Genomic DNA, 17,466 nt, shown 5'->3' on the forward strand with positions numbered 1-17,466 from the left:
CTCCCGCGAGCGCTTCCGGTGTGCAGAGGAAGCGATGACCTTGGCCTGGAAGCAATTCATCCCATGGCTTCTGCGGGGAGCGAGATATGGACGGACGCCGCTCCAAAGACCCAGGCAGCACCGTTTAACGTGGCTGTGGGATTTCAGGGGCCGCCTCTAAAGGTTTACTTTTCCTAGATTTATGGTCATCCGCGTGACTTCCCCTGCTTCCGGGGACGGAGCTATAGTGGGCCGGCCTGAGGACCCCCGTTATGTCGCACCGTTGGTTGGGGAGCCGGATCCGTTAGGTTGTCGACCAATGACGGGCAGCGCACGGGCGGCCCATCTCCTGCTGCGCCGTGATTGGCTCCGGCCAAGATGGGGCGAGGCGAGGCTCCCGGAAGTGCCTCGCGCTATGTCCTATGGGTAGGCGGCCCCGACGGCGCATGCGCGTTGGGCTGCTGCCTGCGGGAAAATGGTGCTCATCAAGGAATTGTGAGCGGCGCGGGGCGGGCCCCCAAGAGGGGGTGGGAGGGGGAGGCTCGGTTCATCCGCGGGTGGGCGGCGGGCAGCGAGCGCTGCCTTCTCGCGCGGGTTGCGTGTGTGTCCCGGCGGGCCCTCCGAAGCGCGAGGCGGGGGTCATTTAGAGCCTCGCCCGCTAGGCTGACCAGCCCGCTCTGTTCCCCTTTGCAGCCGCGTGGTCTTGCCGTGTTCGGTGCAGGAGGTAGGTGTTGCTCCCCCCTCCGACCCCCCCCCACTTCCAGGGCCGCTTCCCCTCCTGGGAAGGAAGGGGGGGAGGGGGGAGAGGTTAAGCCTGGCTTCCCTCCGGCCGGGGCCCGTCTGGGGGTGGGGGTGGGGGATCCCAATCTTGCTGCGCTCTCCTGTTAGTATCAGGTCGGACAGCTGTACTCCGTGGCCGAAGCCAGCAAAAACGAGACGGGCGGCGGGGAAGGCATCCAGGTCTTGACCAACGAGCCTTACGAGAAGGATGGGGAGAAGGGCCAGTACACGCACAAGATCTACCACCTGAAGAGGTAGGGAGGGAGGGGGGCCCTCCCGAAGCCCTTGGGCCCGGAGATGCGCTTTTGTTACCCGCTTGCTTAAAACATCGCGGCCCTGCAAAATCGTGGCTCTTTTTATTAGGGAACTGCGGGGGAGGCGACCTAATGCAAGGAAAGAATGATTGGAAGAGCCACAGCTGTGTGTTCCTGGGGAGTGGCGGGGTTAGGGAGCCTGGGACAGGCTGAGAAGGCGGTATATACTTTCAATAGCGCCTTTGCGCTGAGCTGCTAAGGTCACCCAATACCGTGAGAAGAATGCATTGCTAACGAGAAGAACGATTGCTAACGGAGTAAAAACTGCTGATCTTATTTTTGTTGGCAAAAGTAAAGCTGTGACTCTGCTTCCTCGTAGCAAAGTGCCTGGCTTTGTGCGGATGTTTGCTCCGGAAGGCTCCTTAGTATTTCACGAAAAAGCCTGGAACGCATATCCTTATTGTAGAACAGGTCAGTGTGCTCTTCCCTTTTTGTCAGAAGGATGCTCTCCAGAGGGGCGAGTTAAACGCTCAGGTAGAGCCAAAGAGGACTCTATTATCTAGAACCATCTGCAACTGCACATTTAGTTGCTGCTCACTAGAGCAAAATGCTTATTAAATAGAACTTTAAGACTTCATATTGATTCATTCGAACTCATTTCTTGGTAGGTGTGAGAGCAGGCAACTGATTGCCCCTTACCTGTAAGGAAGGGATGATTTATGAACTGAAGAACTTAATCAGCCTAGCTGTTAGCTGTGGATGATGGGCATTGTAGTCTGATGTCTAGCAGTTAGGAGGGGCCGGTGCATATTTGTTGTGCTGAGATTAGAAGATGGTAAACATGATTTTACTAGCTGTTTCTTTGCTCGCTTTCAAATGGAGCTCTGTGGCCATCTTGTTTTACTTGGCATTTACCTTAATCTGGATAATATAGAGAGCATAGTGAAGTTACGTAGCTGTCCTGTTACAGTGCAGTCACTTCTCTTTGTCTCCATCTCTTTCTCTTTCCATAACGTCCTGGCGATCAGTCGTTACGGTGAGTATTTTCTCTTCCTATGCTTGTCATTGTGGCCTAGCAACAATTCACAGGCCCTTGGGTTTCACTGTTAAGGGTCCTCTCTTAAAGTGAAAGAGCATGCAGGCTGGTGGGGAGCTAAGTGGGGCTGGCCTGCAAAAGGAATGAGACCACCACTCCTCAGAACAGCCCTTGAACTTTCCAGCACAGGACCTTTGGGGAAGGATGTTGAACCAGTCTTCATTCTAATCTTCTGCAGACCACACCCCCTGCTTGCATGTTGGACCTAGATGCTGGCAACATGGGTCACTTCCAGTAGAGAAGATTGTGTTGGAATTTGCATATTCCATTGCTATATTTCAGGGCGCATTGAAGGATGCAGTTCTATGCACGCTGAAGGAGCCCCTTAGCAGACCTGTGGGCTCCGCCGCTGAACATGTCCCTCACACTAGTCCTCTCTTATCCTGCCTCCCACTGAACTTTCCAAGAAATGCTTGGAGGGAGGGGTGTCTCTGTGCAACGAACATCACCATTTTTTGCCCAGTTCTCCCACTCAGGGTCTCTCTCTGTCTGGAGATGCACTTCCATTTGCTTTTCTTTCCATAGAATGAATACATGAAAGAGGATTTTTTTATCAAAATTGAGACTTGGCATAAGCCTGACTTGGGCACGTCGGACAATGTAAGTTGGCCTTAGGCAGTTTGTTTCTGGGTCTGGGAAATGGAGGGCCCCCTGCTCAGCTTAGGTTTGCGTGGCTCCCACCGCCACTCAGGGAGGATCGGCAGCTTCCTGCTTGGGGTTTGGAGATTAACATTGCTTCAGTGCTGGGATTGAGTTTTTCTTCTGCCTCCAGACTGTGTTGGGTGTTTTAAAACATTGGTGTACTTTTTGATCAGAGTGATTTGAGCATTTTAAGAAAATTAGAAGAGTAGCGATGGATATGGGTAAAACAACTAGCACATTAAAGCACAATTAAACGTCCAAATTCGAAATACCTAAGCTGGACTGTAGAAGGTGGGTGTTCTTATTTTAAGTTTTATGTTTATTATTGTAGTTCATATATTCCTCTTTGAAACAATCCCCTTAGCTTTCCTTGCAGATTGGCAGAGCTTTCCTGGCTGCCTTGCCAAGGTCTGTGGGAAGGCCTCCCAGCTGCTAGGCGTGCCTTGCAAGCAGGTATTCGCCCCTGTGCAAAGGGAAGGAGGGGAGTTGGCCCTGTGATCAGTGATGCTTTATCTTCCTACAGGTTCATGACTTGGATCCCAATACATGGAAAAACGTGGAAGTTGTTCATATTGATATAGCAGACAGAAACCAAGTGGAGCCTGGAGTAAGTTGCATTCACGTCTCTCCTGCAGCTTGATGCTGTGGGTGGGTTTATGCCTGTTCTTGCACATAAACACTACTTCAAAAGAGGGAAGTTAAGAGCTGCTTCAGTTGTGGGTTGAAAAGAGCCAATCAAGCTGCTTAGCCATCAGTACCACTCCAGCTCAGGTAGGTTGCTCTGGCATCAACACCTGCTTCTCCTTTTCCTGCCTGCCAGGCTGAAGCTATAATGGGGATTTTGGTTTCCAACTAAACGAGATGCCTACAGCAACTGGCGGTGAACACAGTTTCCCAGAATCTTCGAGGCAATAACTAAAGCTTAGAAATTCCTCACTTGTGCATTAACCCTGGGATTTCTTTATTTTATATAGATATAAATATAAAATTATATTAATTTTTTTAAAGATAAAAACTAACACAAATGATTATAAAATAAGGAAGAAAAGAGAAATCCCAAAGTGCAAGATAGGGGGAAAAAAAGATACAAAAAAGCATTTTCCAATCCTCCTTACAGCAATCCTAAACATACTTATAAATTTACTTTTCTCTGTGATTACAACATAATTCTTTTCTTTCTATAATTTATTCTGTCTAATCAAAACTATAGTTTAAGTTCATTTTCTTTACAAAAAGTTTATAAGGGGGTTGCAGTCAGCAATATTAAGTTATATAATAGTTTATTTAATATAAATTATTAAATAAGATAAGTATTATCTTTTCTCTGATCAAAGAAGTCAGTTTAGTCACCTCAGCAAGTTGCATCTTCTCCATCTGCCTCCATAATGGGTAACTGCTGAATCTTTCCTTCTTTGTGCATACATTAATCCCACTGCAGTTATGCATAGATACAAATTTCCATGACATTTTTACAACTATCCATCAATTCCCCCCCAAAAAATCTTCTAGTCTCTCTCAGTCTGCCTGTGCCTGTCTGTCTCTCATCAATGTTGGATAACCACCCAACTCAACTAAGTGATTTTAAAATTAAGGGGGGGGGGGAGTTTAAAAAACATTAAAACAATAAAAGTATCCCCAAAATAACTATAAACAGCATCTGTGATGATTAATCAACTAATAGTAAAGCCAAGGAATGGCACCTGTAACAGTCTGAGCCCTAGGCGCAGGTACGTAGCCAAGTTTTCAAAGCTTTGCAAAAGGCCAGCAGGGTTGGAGCCATTCTAATCTCTGAGGGGAGAATATTCCAGAATAAGACCGGGGCTATAGCAGAAAAAGGCCGTCTTCTAGTTCCTGCCCGTTGATACTCCTTGGCCGATAGGAACCACTTCATAATTGGTTGGATCGGATTGGATGGGTAAAAGGCCCAGGTAATCTGTCTCAGCCAACTTCCTCTGCAAGCTACCATGTGACCACTCCCCACAATCTTTCCTAAGAAGGGAACATTGGAAACTGGATGAAAAGTGTCCATATTGATTGGGTTGTGCAATGGTCCTTTGAGGAGGGGGCACACCACTGCCTCCGTAAGAACTGGTTGGATCACTTCCTCTTTTAAGGAACAGTTAACTACCGTCCAGAGCCTATTCCACTCCTCTCCCGCACAGCTTTAATCAGCCAGGAAAGGCACAAATTGTATGTTAAGCTTTAAAATTCTCCTGATCGGTATATGTAGTTGAATCCAAAATTTTCTAGGCTTTACATATCCACATATCCGATGAAAACATCCCTTGTACTCAGATTTACTCACATTCCCAAAATAAGTTTGAGGCACCTTTATACATCGTAGTTTCTCAAGAGAGAATCTTCTGGGATTGCCATAAGTCTCAAGTAAAATTCCTTCTCCCTCCTTTCCAAATGAGTCAGGTTATCTAATTCTCCACCATCAAAGCTGACATCAGCCGGAGCATAGAAAAACACAAAGAATCAATGTGCGATCAGAAGATGTGGCGAGACCACCTAGCCCATAGAATCGGACATGACTGGATGGATAAATGTCATCTAGTTCTCTTTCCAACTCTCTGCCTGATTTCTGTCTTACTCTAAAATTCTCATTTGGTCATTAATTTGTTTTTACACTTATCTGGACATCTCTTTTCTGGCTCAGTAGATGTTAAATGCCTCCAGTTGGTGCATTGGGACAAGAGGACAATACAGTCACCGCTCGTGGACTGAGCCCAATGTCAAGAAATTGCTTCTCCTTTTCTCTCTAGCTAAATTCTAACCATGTGTCTCCTATTTGAATGCTAGAAAGCTTTTTTTTTTTTTTTTTTACTTTGACAAGAGCCTTTTTAAGGTTAATTTTACTGTCTATAGCAGTCTTGTCTTTCCACTTAAGGCAATCCTGAGCTGAAAAGGAAGGCAGGGCATAAACGAAGTGGCAATTCCCTCTCTTGGCCTCCTTTCCCTGCCTCAGTCCGTCCTGAGTGGCTTGCCTCTCCTCTCTTTTGCAGATTTTATCTCTGCGGTTCAAGTTCTGGTGCTCTTTGAAAAGGCACTTCCTGTCTCTGTAGCCCCTTGGGTTTCTTTTCTGGGGGAGGACAAGATTCAGCCTGCTCTCAGATGTGGCAGCAGAAGCTTGTGAGTGCAGGGAAGGACTGGCTCCCCAACTGCAGGCCCTCGTAGAGTGCAAGCCCTCAGCCTGGGGGGACCGTGGCCAAACAGCCCAGCCACTCTTTTCAGCTCTAAACACCGATCAATAAACAGCCTGGCTCCAAACTCTGCCTGCTCTTGGAAGCCCTAATGAAACTCAGGTGCCAGCCCTGGGCTTCCCCAGATGTATACAAATGCTTGAGCTGACAGCTGCTCTTATCCTATGGTAGACCGGTTAGGCCTGGTCTCTCCTAATCAGCTCCAGGGTTTTTGTCTAAGCAATTTTGCGTGATTTGTTTACAAAAGTTACTTCCCAGGAGAGGAAGAATTGTTAAACTGTGAGCAGAACGAAACACACAATTAACTTCGGAAAGAGAGGCAGCTTGAGAAGAAATTTGAAAGAAAATAAGCAGAGTGAAAGCAAACAAATTGAAATCAGCTTTGTAGCTTTTTCTCTGCTTCAGATTGAAAGCAGTGCAGGTTGCGTCTGGCTTTTCCTTACATCCACAAATCCTGGGTGGGTCATAGCTCAGAAGCCCCGCGGTCTCCCAGCAGCATTTCAGTAACTTTTGCATCCTCTTTCTGTCAGCTGCTTTAGACTGAATTGCAGATCAAGAACTCTTGTAAGCCCTTCCAGGGAACGAACGTTTTTGACCCAGTGGGACTTAAACTTTTGAGCTAAATGTGCATGAAGTTACACACCGAGGGCTGCAGAAAGGAGCTGGGGGCCCTGGGAATGTGTCCTTCAGGGCAGAAAGTCTCTTTCCCCCTCTTCCTAATTTTTCTTGGGGCTTCATATACCCAGTGCAGATAGTTTCTCCTTTCCAAACTTATTCAGTTCTCTTCCCAGCCTTAACTTGGGAGTTTCTTTGAATCCACAGGACTACAAAGCTGATGAAGACCCTGCATTGTTCCAGTCGGTCAAGACCAAAAGAGGCCCTTTGGGGACTGACTGGAAGGTAATCCGAGCCAAGAAAGGCAACTCTGAAGAGGCTTTGAGAGGTTGCCAGGGCCACAAGAAAAGTGGAGGAATCTCAGGGCAGGTTTATGCTGTGGCCAGCCTGAGCTTGGGCATTATTTTCCCCTTGCCCTACAGGCACCCTTCAGGATAGTGGAATCGCTTGGGAGTGAAATGGAGCTGTGGGCTAAGATGTTCTTTGGTTATGGGTTGCTGAGAGACCAACAAGAGGGATTCAGATATATATGGCCTTGGGTTCAAGAGATAATCTCTGGTTGTTAGATTTCCATCTGAACTAGCAGCCCTTTTGTGTTTCCCTAACTGGCTGGGAAGGTGTGTGTGAGAAACCACTTCCTCTTCAGTCCCTCATTGACTAGTTTAATCAGATGAGTGTCTTTTCGTGCTGCTGCTTATTGAGCGATGATGCATCTGCCCTCTCTTCCTGGACAGTTCTTAACCACTGGCAAAGCTTGTTTTAAGGGGCAACTATTCATTTGTTCCTCTCAGAGCAGGATGAACTGAAAAGAATCAGGAAGCACAGGGAGGCTTTAGGGACAAAGAAGAAGGGCCTCCCTGCCCCCCGCCCCCCAATCACAGCATCCTCGGTTCAAGGAGGGCAGTGTGACCAAATTGCCCATCACAGCTTCTCCCCTAGTCCTGTACCAATTGCTCGCCTTTCTGGGCATTTGGACCCATCCCATGGCTGGCACCGGGTGCCTGTCAACGGCAGAGTGAGAAGCAAGAGAGGCTTCTGCCTTCCCCTTTGGCTATGACTTTCAGGCTCCTTGAGAAGAGGCAGCCAAGAGCAGAAGGTGCTTAAAGGCTCACTTTTTCTCGTTTCCTCCAAACAGAAGGAATTGGCAGCAGCTGAAGATTGTCCCAAGATGTGTGCTTACAAGCTGGTGACCATCAAGTTTAAGTGGTGGGGATTGCAGAATAAAATTGAGAACTTCATTCAGAAGGTACGCAGCTGGGAAGGACTGTCCCTTTCTGGGGACAAGGGGCGTGTCCACCAGGCTTCCAAGTGGGGCTGAGAGGCTGCTGTCTCGGGCCAGGCCACCCCCTAGCTTGGCGTGGTTCCCTCTTTCCTTCCTTAGGAGGCAGTGGAGCCTCTGTGTAGGGCCAAGAGCTGCCTTTTCTTTTTTTAAAGCAAGAAAAGAGGATATTCACCAACTTCCATCGGCAGCTTTTCTGCTGGATTGACCGATGGATTGACCTGACGATGGAAGACATCCGGCGAATGGAGGATGAGACCCAAAGAGAGCTGGAGGCGGTAGGAATATTCAAGCCTATGAGGCAGGGTGGGCACTCCCCAGATGTGGCTGGAAGCTTGTTGGGAGGGAGCAGGGGTCCATTGACACATTGCAAGACCCTGGAGTCCCAGAGGGAAAAGTGGGGGGCCATCCTCCCCTGGAGAATTACAGAGAAAGGACCACTTCCCCAAATTAACTGCTCTGCCTTGCCCTGCCCCCCATTTTTGAGGGGGAGGAGGGGATCCTTAGAGACTTTGGTGTCCTCCAGGATATTTCTTAGCTCTTGCTTCTCCTAAGAAGTGATTTTCCTCAAGGGATCTTAAAGAAACCAAAGATTGACCATTGTGTCTGCCAGAGTAGTTTCTGAGATAAATTTGTTTGTGTGTATGAATACTCTCCATGAAAATGTATGCTGTCTTTTCTCTAGGATGTGGCACTATTTCATGGTGATGCTTGCATGCATTTGTTTTGAATGTTTCTGAATACTAACTCCATCAGAAGTCTCTCTTGAAAGGGAGGATCGAAAACAGTCAGTCTTCAGAAGAGAGGAAGTGGTTTAGTCTGAGCCCCCTCCCTTCCTAAGGTCTCTCAAGCCAAAAGTGCTTTCCAAAAGGAGGCTTTTCATCTAGAGGGCCATTAGCTTCTCTCCTCGGGCTGTAGATCATCAGGCCAAGTCGGCTGCCAGGAGAGAGAGTTGCCTGCAGCTGCCCTTCTCACCAGGTGTAGCCCAGCTGCATCCCTTTGCAGAGCACCTCCAGGGGTCACGAGGTGCTCACTGGCCTGAGTAGGTCCTCTTAAGGGCTCTTATTTGTAGCCTGCCTTTATTATTTTTAGAAACAACCCAAGGCAGTGAACATACCCAACACATCTTCCTCTTTTCCCCACAACAACCCTGTGAGGTGGGTTGGGCTGAGAGAGAGAGGGCCCGGCCCAAAGTCATCCTGCTGGCTTTCATGGCTAAGGACATGCTAATAATGGAGGGAGGAGAAACTTGCAAGGAGCATAAATACTTGAGATTTCCTCATTTCTCCACACAAATGCTTCACCCAGTCCTCTCCCTTCCCCCTTGCATTGGATGGTGAATGCATCCCTCATAAGAGCCAGAGAGGAACTGAGCAGCCATTCTGTAGCCTCGGAAGACTCCCTCCCACAGCACTGGAATGGCTGCCTTTCCCATTACCTGCAGATCCTTCTCCCTCCCAGGATAGCCCAGCAGAAACCAATCCATTAGCTTGGGTCACATGCGAGATGACCATCCAGGGACAGCAAAGCCCCTTTGGGGCCTGGCTCCAAGGCTTCAGCCCCACACGGCCCTTCCAACCCCTTCCTACTAACACCTGCTGATGAACTGCCTGGTGGCTGACAGTTTTATTTTGCACCTAGATGCGTAAGAAGGGTTGTGTTCGAGGAACATTGGCTGCCAGCGCCTAGAGGAAGCCCTCGGTAGGGTCAGAGGCAGGCAAATAATCCCACTATGTAAGTGACTCTGGCCTCTTCTGGTAAAGAAACACAAGTTTTAGTAATGTCCATATTTGCTCACGTTAGTCGTGAGCTCTCTCTCTCTCTCTCTCTCTCTCTCCTGATTTTCATTGTGGGGTAGCGCACACACCCCTCCTTAAAGCAGAGATCTCAGTGTTGCCTAAGTATCTCACAACTTGTCCCTTTCCAAAATCCAGCAGCTTGAGGTTTGTATTCAGAATAAGGCTCCCGTGCAGCAGGGCTCCCTGACTCGCACAGCAGAGTTCATGAGCAGGAGAAGGAGCATCCTTTGGCAACCTCGTGGTTTAACTGGGAAAAAAAGGTTGATTATTTCTTGCGGGTTTCATTTTTCCCTTCTTTGTCATGTGAGTCAGAACACCTCGTTGTAGTCTAGATGGGTTTTCTCAGGCTGGCCTCGGCAGAAGTTCAAGGACAGCCTCTTCCTAAATAAGTGAGCACCTGCAAAGCCCCATCTTTTGCCCTTTCCTCCTCCTCTTCCCCCCCCCCCCAAACATCCCTCCAGGCTCTGCCATTTTCAGTGTTGTTGTTTGCAGTCTCAATTCACTCCTTTCTGTTCAAATTGCTACCCGGGTCATATCACAATATTTCTTTCAGTAGGTCAGTGCTGGTGATGGTTGCATTGCTTCAGGCAAAGGCTATGCCAGGAGAAATAGGCAAAATAATCTCTAATCCTTTCATTTAATCCTCTTTTATTTGAGAGTCCCAACTGAGAGTGACTGATCTTTCTCCCCTCCCCCAGTTGCGCAATCAAGGAGAAGTGAGAGGAACAAGTGCGGCTAATGATGAATGAAGAAAAGCATCTTGTGCATCTGGTGTCATGATCCACCCTTGGGGTGTGAGTGGGTGCACAGTTCTTTACACATTTGTGCATGCATGCACACAGAAACATGTACACATACACACTGGGTGCACACTTGTACTGAACTGCTGCTCCAAGGCCCGGGATCTCCCCAAGAGGCCCTGCCTTTGTGCTGTATATCCAAAGCTAATTAAACCCACCTAGTGTCAATTAATGGAAGAAGAGAACAAATTATATCAATTGGAATATTTTGAAACTACAGATGCCGGACCAATTTACTTTATCTTTTATAATATACACGAGAGATTCTCCTTGCTAAGACTCAGTTATCTCTGTTTAGATTATTAGATGTGCATCAGCAATTAATTTTCCTATTTGTGTGGTTCATTCATGATTTGGTATAGACCTTCTGAATGTATTTAAAGATATTTATTTCTGAATTATCACTTTCTTGAAATCAGATCATTTCTTCTAGTGAGGATCAATTTCTTGCTATTTTTTTTTGTTTGTTTGTTTTTTTACAAAAAAAAATTTCACCCATTTGCTGCGAAGAGATCTATTTTATTGGAGTTTTGTATATAAAAAGAGTCGAGGGTTTCTTCATTAGAATTGGCAAAATTTAAAAAAAAAAGCTTGCCAGTAAAAGGGAACACAAAGGGGAATATGAATCTTTCTTTTTAGAACTGTTCATGGACTCAAATCAATCCTGAAGGAATGACGTTTCATGACAGCCTCATAATGCTCTGTTCAGAACGTTCCTAGGTCTTCCACTGTGTCATCCAAGAAACTGCATAAGCTCCGTTTTGCACCAACTATAGGAAAAGCTGACATTTATCCAGTACCCTTTGGAAACTGATATCCTGACTTGGAAAACCTTCAACAGATTCCTTAAAGAAGAGAGGATCCCGGCAGCAACGTATTCTAGGCCTAGTTAAGTGGGAGGGCTTGCCCCACGGGATTGACGGGCCCTGAGGCTCCAAGGGCCAAGGCAAGGGCTGTTTATCCGTCCATTTTCTGGAAGCGAGATTCGTGTGTGCCTGAATTTGGCGGTTCAGCTTCTAGCTCTGGCCACACAGAAAGGCTTGCGCATTCCCCCATTGGAGAATTGGCTTTGTAAATACATATTTTTAGAGGTTGACCATTTAGGCTGCTGTTAACTCAAGGGCTTGCTGTCTTTAGTGCAGGAATCATCTCCCGTCAGTACCAAGGAGAGCATCGAATGCCAGGCTCTGCCTAGTTTGGGGCAGGATTAGATGTGAACATTGAGAGGACATTTTGTAGTGAATGTAAAATGATTACTTCTGCAGTTTCTAGTTTTAACTGCATTAAGACAATTTAAATAAATTTGCTTATAAAATATCCACAGCTGTTGCATTTGGATTCAGTTCAAGTGTTGGGGGGTATTGCACACTGAGGCAAAGCTGGGGGTCAGGAACGAAAATCTGCTTTCTAGAAAATCTGCCTTTTTCCCCCTAGTTGGCTAAAAAGCTACAACTCCTCGGGGAGGAGAGGTGTTTTCAGCCAGGAGCTGCAACCCAGTTGCGTTTCTACAAGCGAGCGATTTATGGATTCCAAGATCTTTTTTCTCCCTCTTCTAAAATCTTAGTTTTATTCTGCCATTCACCCAATACTTTTTGAAAGTTTGTTTTTAACAGTTGCCTCATTCTTAGCCTTGATATTCGGATTTCTGTTATAGTGCAAAGCATTCTCTCATCTGCTTGTTTGAGCCTAGAAGACGGGAGGGCAACTCTCTGACAGAATTTGTGGCTGGAAGGAACTGTCCTCAGAGACCTGCGTCCCAAGGCTCCTGCATTCCCACGATGCAAGGTTATTGTCCTCTCTGATAAAAAGTTAGCCCCGGCCCCCATTGCAACATTTGGCAAGTTATGGATCATGAAACTATATTTGTTAAAATTTATAAAGTGCCTCGAATAGACCCTTTGCTGCTGTGTTGCTGCTTTAGCAAAAGGCATCCAGCCATATGGCCCATTTTTGCAGCTGCTTCCATGCAATTCATTATTTAATTTTTCCCCTGTTTTCTCTGATGAAAGTGTGCAACCCTTTAAAAGTTACTTAAATTGAAAAAAGCACGTGCAGTAAAAATTTTCTAAAATGCCATCTGTTTAAAGCCACAGGGCAATCTTAAAATTCTGTAACCCAGGACACTAATTATGAAAAAGAACAGAAGGCAAAGCTGTACAGATTTAATCAAAAGCATGAATGAACGGATACATCAGCTGACACCAAGAAGTTGAAGGGCTCAGCAACTGAAAGGGGAAGAAAGGCCACAGCTGCTCTTCTTGCTGGTCGGGATGGTTTCTTTGTTCATCCTTCAAATCCAACACACACACACATCTCACACACGTGGGGGCTCCAAGCGGGCCTCCTCTGTGTCTCTATCGCTCAGGGTGGCTTAGATGATTGGAATTGGCCTAAAAAGGGTAGATGAAGGGTACAATTAAAATCATGGACAAGCATTATTTTGAAACGGGATACAGCAGGAAAGTAGCATTTGCTTTCCTTGTATTTTTTGCAAAAGTATCAGCTTGCCGGTGCTTTCTTCTTGGGGAAAGAAAAGCAGTGCTGACCCTTGCCAAATGGTGCCTCTTTTGAACAGCTCTACCAACGTGTCTCACCCCTTGGTTGTGATGGCAGATGCAGCACCGACACTGCAGCAGCGGCTTGGCACCAACCTGCAACTCCAGGTGGTCAGCAGAGTCCAGTTGTGAAGGAAGGCGTGACCCTCCCACAAACGCCTATGGATCAATAGGCTTCCAGGCTCAAGAGGCCCTGGAATGTAGGCCTTTAAATTCAAGCGTCACTCTCCTGCAGTTCACCCAAGACAAATATGACTACCCTGAAATGTCCCAGCTCTTTCCCTTTTCTTTCTAAAATGTTAAATGCTGTACATCTCCCAGTCCAGCAGGCTAGGTAATGGCAATTATTAGGTGGCTGCATGAAATTTTACATGTGCTTTTTATGAACATTCAGCTGTCTATTGCTTAAACCTAGGAATGTATTCGTTTTTAATCGGGATTAGTCCTGCAGCCTTTTCAAGAAAGATAAAAAGTCAAGAACATAGTAGGTTAAAACTGCTGTATTTAACGAATCTACTGATTAAGTATTAACACCAACACTGGCCGAAGGGTGGCAGTTTATCGCTCCTGGGCTTCTGCATCCTCTAATCCAAATGCTGAATTTCTTGTTCCCAGTTTTTGTATCGAAACATCCAAATGGGAGCAAGGGCCCCTTTGTTCTCCAATTCAACTAAAGAGTGCAAGAGCAGGCGGATTCCAGAGTCCCTCCAAAGTGCCCTTCCCCGGCCAGGCCGTTTGAAGCGAAGAAGCCGACCTCTCCCTCCTGTGGCCAGCAGGTGGCGGTGGAAGATGCGAGAACCCCCCAACCCCGTAGTTCCTGGTCCTCACCTTTAATCAAATACAGCTGCCGAGGGTGAAAATGCAGATGTATGTTTATAAAATGGGAAGCCATTCGATTGTGCATAATTTCCTTCTCTCATGTTTGCAAAGAGACAGAGTATATGTAGTGCACATGGAGAATTATGATTGCTTCCTTTCCGCCCCTTTTCCAGGGCTAAAAAGGCAGGAGTGTTTGGAAAATCTGTGTTGCCTTTCATGTGGGTTCAAATCAGCGTCTGGGGCTGCATCTGAGGCAGAAGGTTGGGATTCCCAAGTGGCTAAAAAAGACACATTCATGCTCAGGGCTTCTCCTGGAACCAAGGCCACCAGCTCCCTTCTGGTGGCCTCCCAGTTGCTTTACTTTGGCAGGGCTTTTATGAATCCGTTAAGAGAAAAAGTCAAGAACAAGAGGCCTTCCATAGTTTATGATCAGCCTAAATACCGATAATCTTTAAATTTGTGAGTTTGGGGAGGGGGGGTCAATCATTGGAAAATTCAACAAATGAGGCCAAGAACCATCTACGCAGAAAAGTGACCAAAGAGAAGATACCAAAGGCTCTGTGGCAGGCAGGCCAAATAACTGTTGGATTCTTTAGTTCACGTTTACTCTAGAGTCCACAGTCATCAAATCATTTTGCACCTGTTGTTACTCACACTCCAGTGATGCTTGCAGGGGGCAAAACCTTGTTTACAATCAGCAACAAGGAGTTTGTAGTTGCTGAAATAACATTTCCCAGCATCCCTGCTGGCTATGCTTTCTGGAACCATTGGGATTTGTAGTTCAGCATCTGGAGAATTCCAACCCCTATTTCTGCATAAACACCTACTCCAGAGCATGTAACACACACCACCTTGGCAACTCTTAATTACCTGACCCTGATTTCCCCCACCCTCCATGCACCCCAGCACTTTCCCTTGTGTCAATTTTCAAAGACTCCTGGTCCAAAATTGTTGTAAGTCAAGGACTACCTGCATTGGCACCTCCTCCTGGAAGGGGGGGGGAGGCACACAAAGCATTTCCGGTAATCCGATGGCTTGGATTCCTCATTTGCCTCTGCAATAACTATGTGAAATGCACAACTGTCAGTCAACATAGGAATGGGATGTACACCCAGCAGGAGTAGAACAGAAGCCAGAACTGTCAAAACTCACTGAATGAGATCATGACAGAGCTGATTTTTTATCCCAAACTGACCCTAGAGCTTTTGGTCTATTCAGTATTTACATATATAAAAACATCATTCTTCTATCTATATTACTTATACATTTGTCTTATCTACTTTCATTCTTTTATAATTACATACATAACCTTAATTCTCCATTCTATGAATTCTGGTCAGTTAGTATTTTTCGTCCCTCCTTTCCATTCTAACCATTGATAAAATTTATTCCATATCTTGTAGTATTCTGACTCATATTTATTTTTCAATTCCAGCGTTAAACTATCCATTTCCGCACATGTCAAAAAAATTTTTAATCACTTCATCTTCTCGGGGATTTCCTTATTTTTCCAATTTTAGGCAAAGGTCATTCTTGCTGCTGTTATAATATGTATTATTAAGTAACTTACCTCTTTACTATATTTCCCATTTATAATTTAATGGTTTATATTCTATTTTTTCTCCAGTTAATTCTGCCAGCCATAAATGAATTTTCCACCAATACTCCTTTGCTTTTTTACGTGACGACCACATATGTAGTACGTGCCTGATTCGTGGTTGCGTTTCCAACATTTTGGTGATAAATTTCTAAACATTTTTGTCAATCTTGCTGGTGGAAGAGGCCACCTGTAGAACATTTTATATAAATTTTCTTTATACGGTAAAGAAAATGTATACATTCTTATTGGAGAATGGTGGAGGAGCAAGTCAAGGAAACGATGGTGGCAAGGGCAATAAATTTTGGGTACAATATACAATTGGAAAAATGGCAAGAATTATGGGGTTTTCCCATTTTTTAATAGGAAGATAACATTGGCAATACACAAGAATAAGAGAATGATTAGGAAGATTGAATTTAAAAGTAAAGATGATTGTTGATGCAGAAAGTTGTAAAATACTATATGTTATTTGTTTTGTAAATTACCATTTGGTGTATGTGTATGTTCTTTTTTTCTTTTTTTGTTCTTTTTTTGTTCTTTTTCTATTATGTTTTCGGTTTTAAAAATGTAAAATATTCAATAAATTTTTTTTAAAAAAAACATTGGCAATACCATGTAAAGACACGGGCAACATTTTCATGTTTTCATTCCTTCTTTCCTGCCTGGCTTTTCTCTCCATCTTTGGGTGCTTCTTGCTAAGTTCTTTCCTCCCTGCAATCAGCTGAACCTATCTGGGATGCCAGTGAGCAAATGTTCCAGGACCTGTTTTCCAGACCAGCAGCTCATAACTGCCTCTGGTGTGAACCTGGAGGTTAAGCCAGTTCTATGTTTCTCCTAGATGTCACAGAGGTCCCATGCAGCAGTGAGAGGAAGATGTGTCCTCAGGGTCTTCTCAGCTGCACTATTCAGCTGTGGATCACTTCTTCATGCCCTTGTCAGTCAGTCACCCTTTTCTTCAGAAGACTGGTCCCTACCCACATGGAGGTCCCAGGAAGCCTCTTTCCCTGGATAGTGATTGGACTGGCAGCCTCCCAACTTGTCTTCCATAATCAACTCATTAATGTTGCTGGTGTTTTCTGCGACAAAGGGTCTCTCAACATTTCCCTGGATGACACCATGCAGGGTGGGAAACACACAAGTCTCCCCCAAAGGAGGAGGGAGATGGCAGATTCTTGGAGCACCTCAACAAGCAACAACTACAATGTCCACTTGATGTGAAATGCAACGTAAGCCTTCCCATCAGTTTTTATCAAGGAAAACAGCCAAGTAATGAATCAATGCAAAACCAGAACCATAAAATCGGGCAGAGACACATAGGAAGAAAAGGGCAAAGACAAAGCACCACATAGCAATTCCATGCACTCCTGCCCACTGCTCTATGCTCATGACAGTCCCGCCATAAAGCATAGTTTGTGGCCTTGCGTACTGTAGGAAACAAGATGGCTGGGTTTGGGGGAACAAAGGCTCTGTGTGCTGAGTGGAAAGAGCAAGAGCAGGCAGGCGGAGAGATCTCCAGCCAGGGGACCTTAGGACAGCCTTAGGATTTGTGAGTGATACTGACCCAGGGGCTTGCATAACGTTACCAGGCTGTGACAAAGGTCCTTCCGATTGTCCTCATGTTCTCCATCAGGCAGGCAGAGCTTTCAAAATCAAATGCGGTCCAGTTTTTTGAGCATCAGTTTCTGAGCAGCTTTTCTGTCAGTGATGGGCGTCTGTGCCTTTAATTAGTTGATTAATACCTCCCACCAGTTTGGTCTTGCTCCCTGAACTTGACAAGACTTCAGTCAGTTCCCTGCTGAAGGCTTCTGCCTCCTTAGGCTCTAGCACATTCCTGCCATTGAAAAAGCAGACTTTTTGATCCTGGAAAAAGTAATTTCAGGGGTACTTAGGCCTAAGTCTGTCTGTCTGTCTGTCTCTCTCTCTCTCTCCCATCTCATCATTTATTTGCTGCCCATTTCCCAGTTCAGTAAAACACCTAGTGTCTCCCCTCCCCCCTCCCCCTTGTTCTCCTTTCCAGTTCTCCGTGTCCCCTTTCCCTGTCC

The 17,466-nt window shown here is 45.8% G+C and overlaps 1 protein-coding gene across 5 annotated transcripts; it reads left to right on the top strand.

The window, feature by feature from the left end:
- Positions 1-383: 383 nt before the first annotated feature.
- PITPNB (phosphatidylinositol transfer protein beta) lies at positions 384-16,041 on the top strand. 5 transcript variants are annotated; one of them, XR_015730246.1, is made up of 13 exons: positions 384-474; positions 673-703; positions 868-1,013; positions 1,393-1,484; positions 2,042-2,049; positions 2,635-2,709; positions 3,275-3,358; positions 6,780-6,857; positions 7,708-7,818; positions 8,007-8,129; positions 9,493-9,585; positions 12,105-12,235; positions 13,026-16,041. XR_015730246.1 is itself a non-coding variant. In XM_034428979.3 (12 exons), the coding sequence occupies exons 1-11, from the start codon at positions 455-457 to the stop codon at positions 9,538-9,540; spliced, it is 816 nt and encodes a 271-aa protein (XP_034284870.1). In that variant the 5' UTR covers positions 384-454; the 3' UTR covers positions 9,541-9,585; positions 12,105-12,344. The 5 variants fall into 5 exon arrangements, 4 of the variants coding, with proteins under 4 accessions (XP_034284870.1, XP_034284869.1, XP_034284868.1 ...); XM_034428979.3 differs by lacking the exon at positions 13,026-16,041 and having other exon boundaries at positions 12,105-12,344; XM_034428978.3 differs by lacking the exons at positions 12,105-12,235; positions 13,026-16,041 and adding an exon at positions 10,349-11,767.
- The last annotated feature ends 1,425 nt before the right edge of the window (positions 16,042-17,466 follow it).

This window comes from Pantherophis guttatus, chromosome 17 (assembly GCF_059756535.1).
Source record: "Pantherophis guttatus breed Tessera chromosome 17, ASM5975653v1, whole genome shotgun sequence".
NCBI lineage: Eukaryota > Metazoa > Chordata > Lepidosauria > Squamata > Colubridae > Pantherophis > Pantherophis guttatus.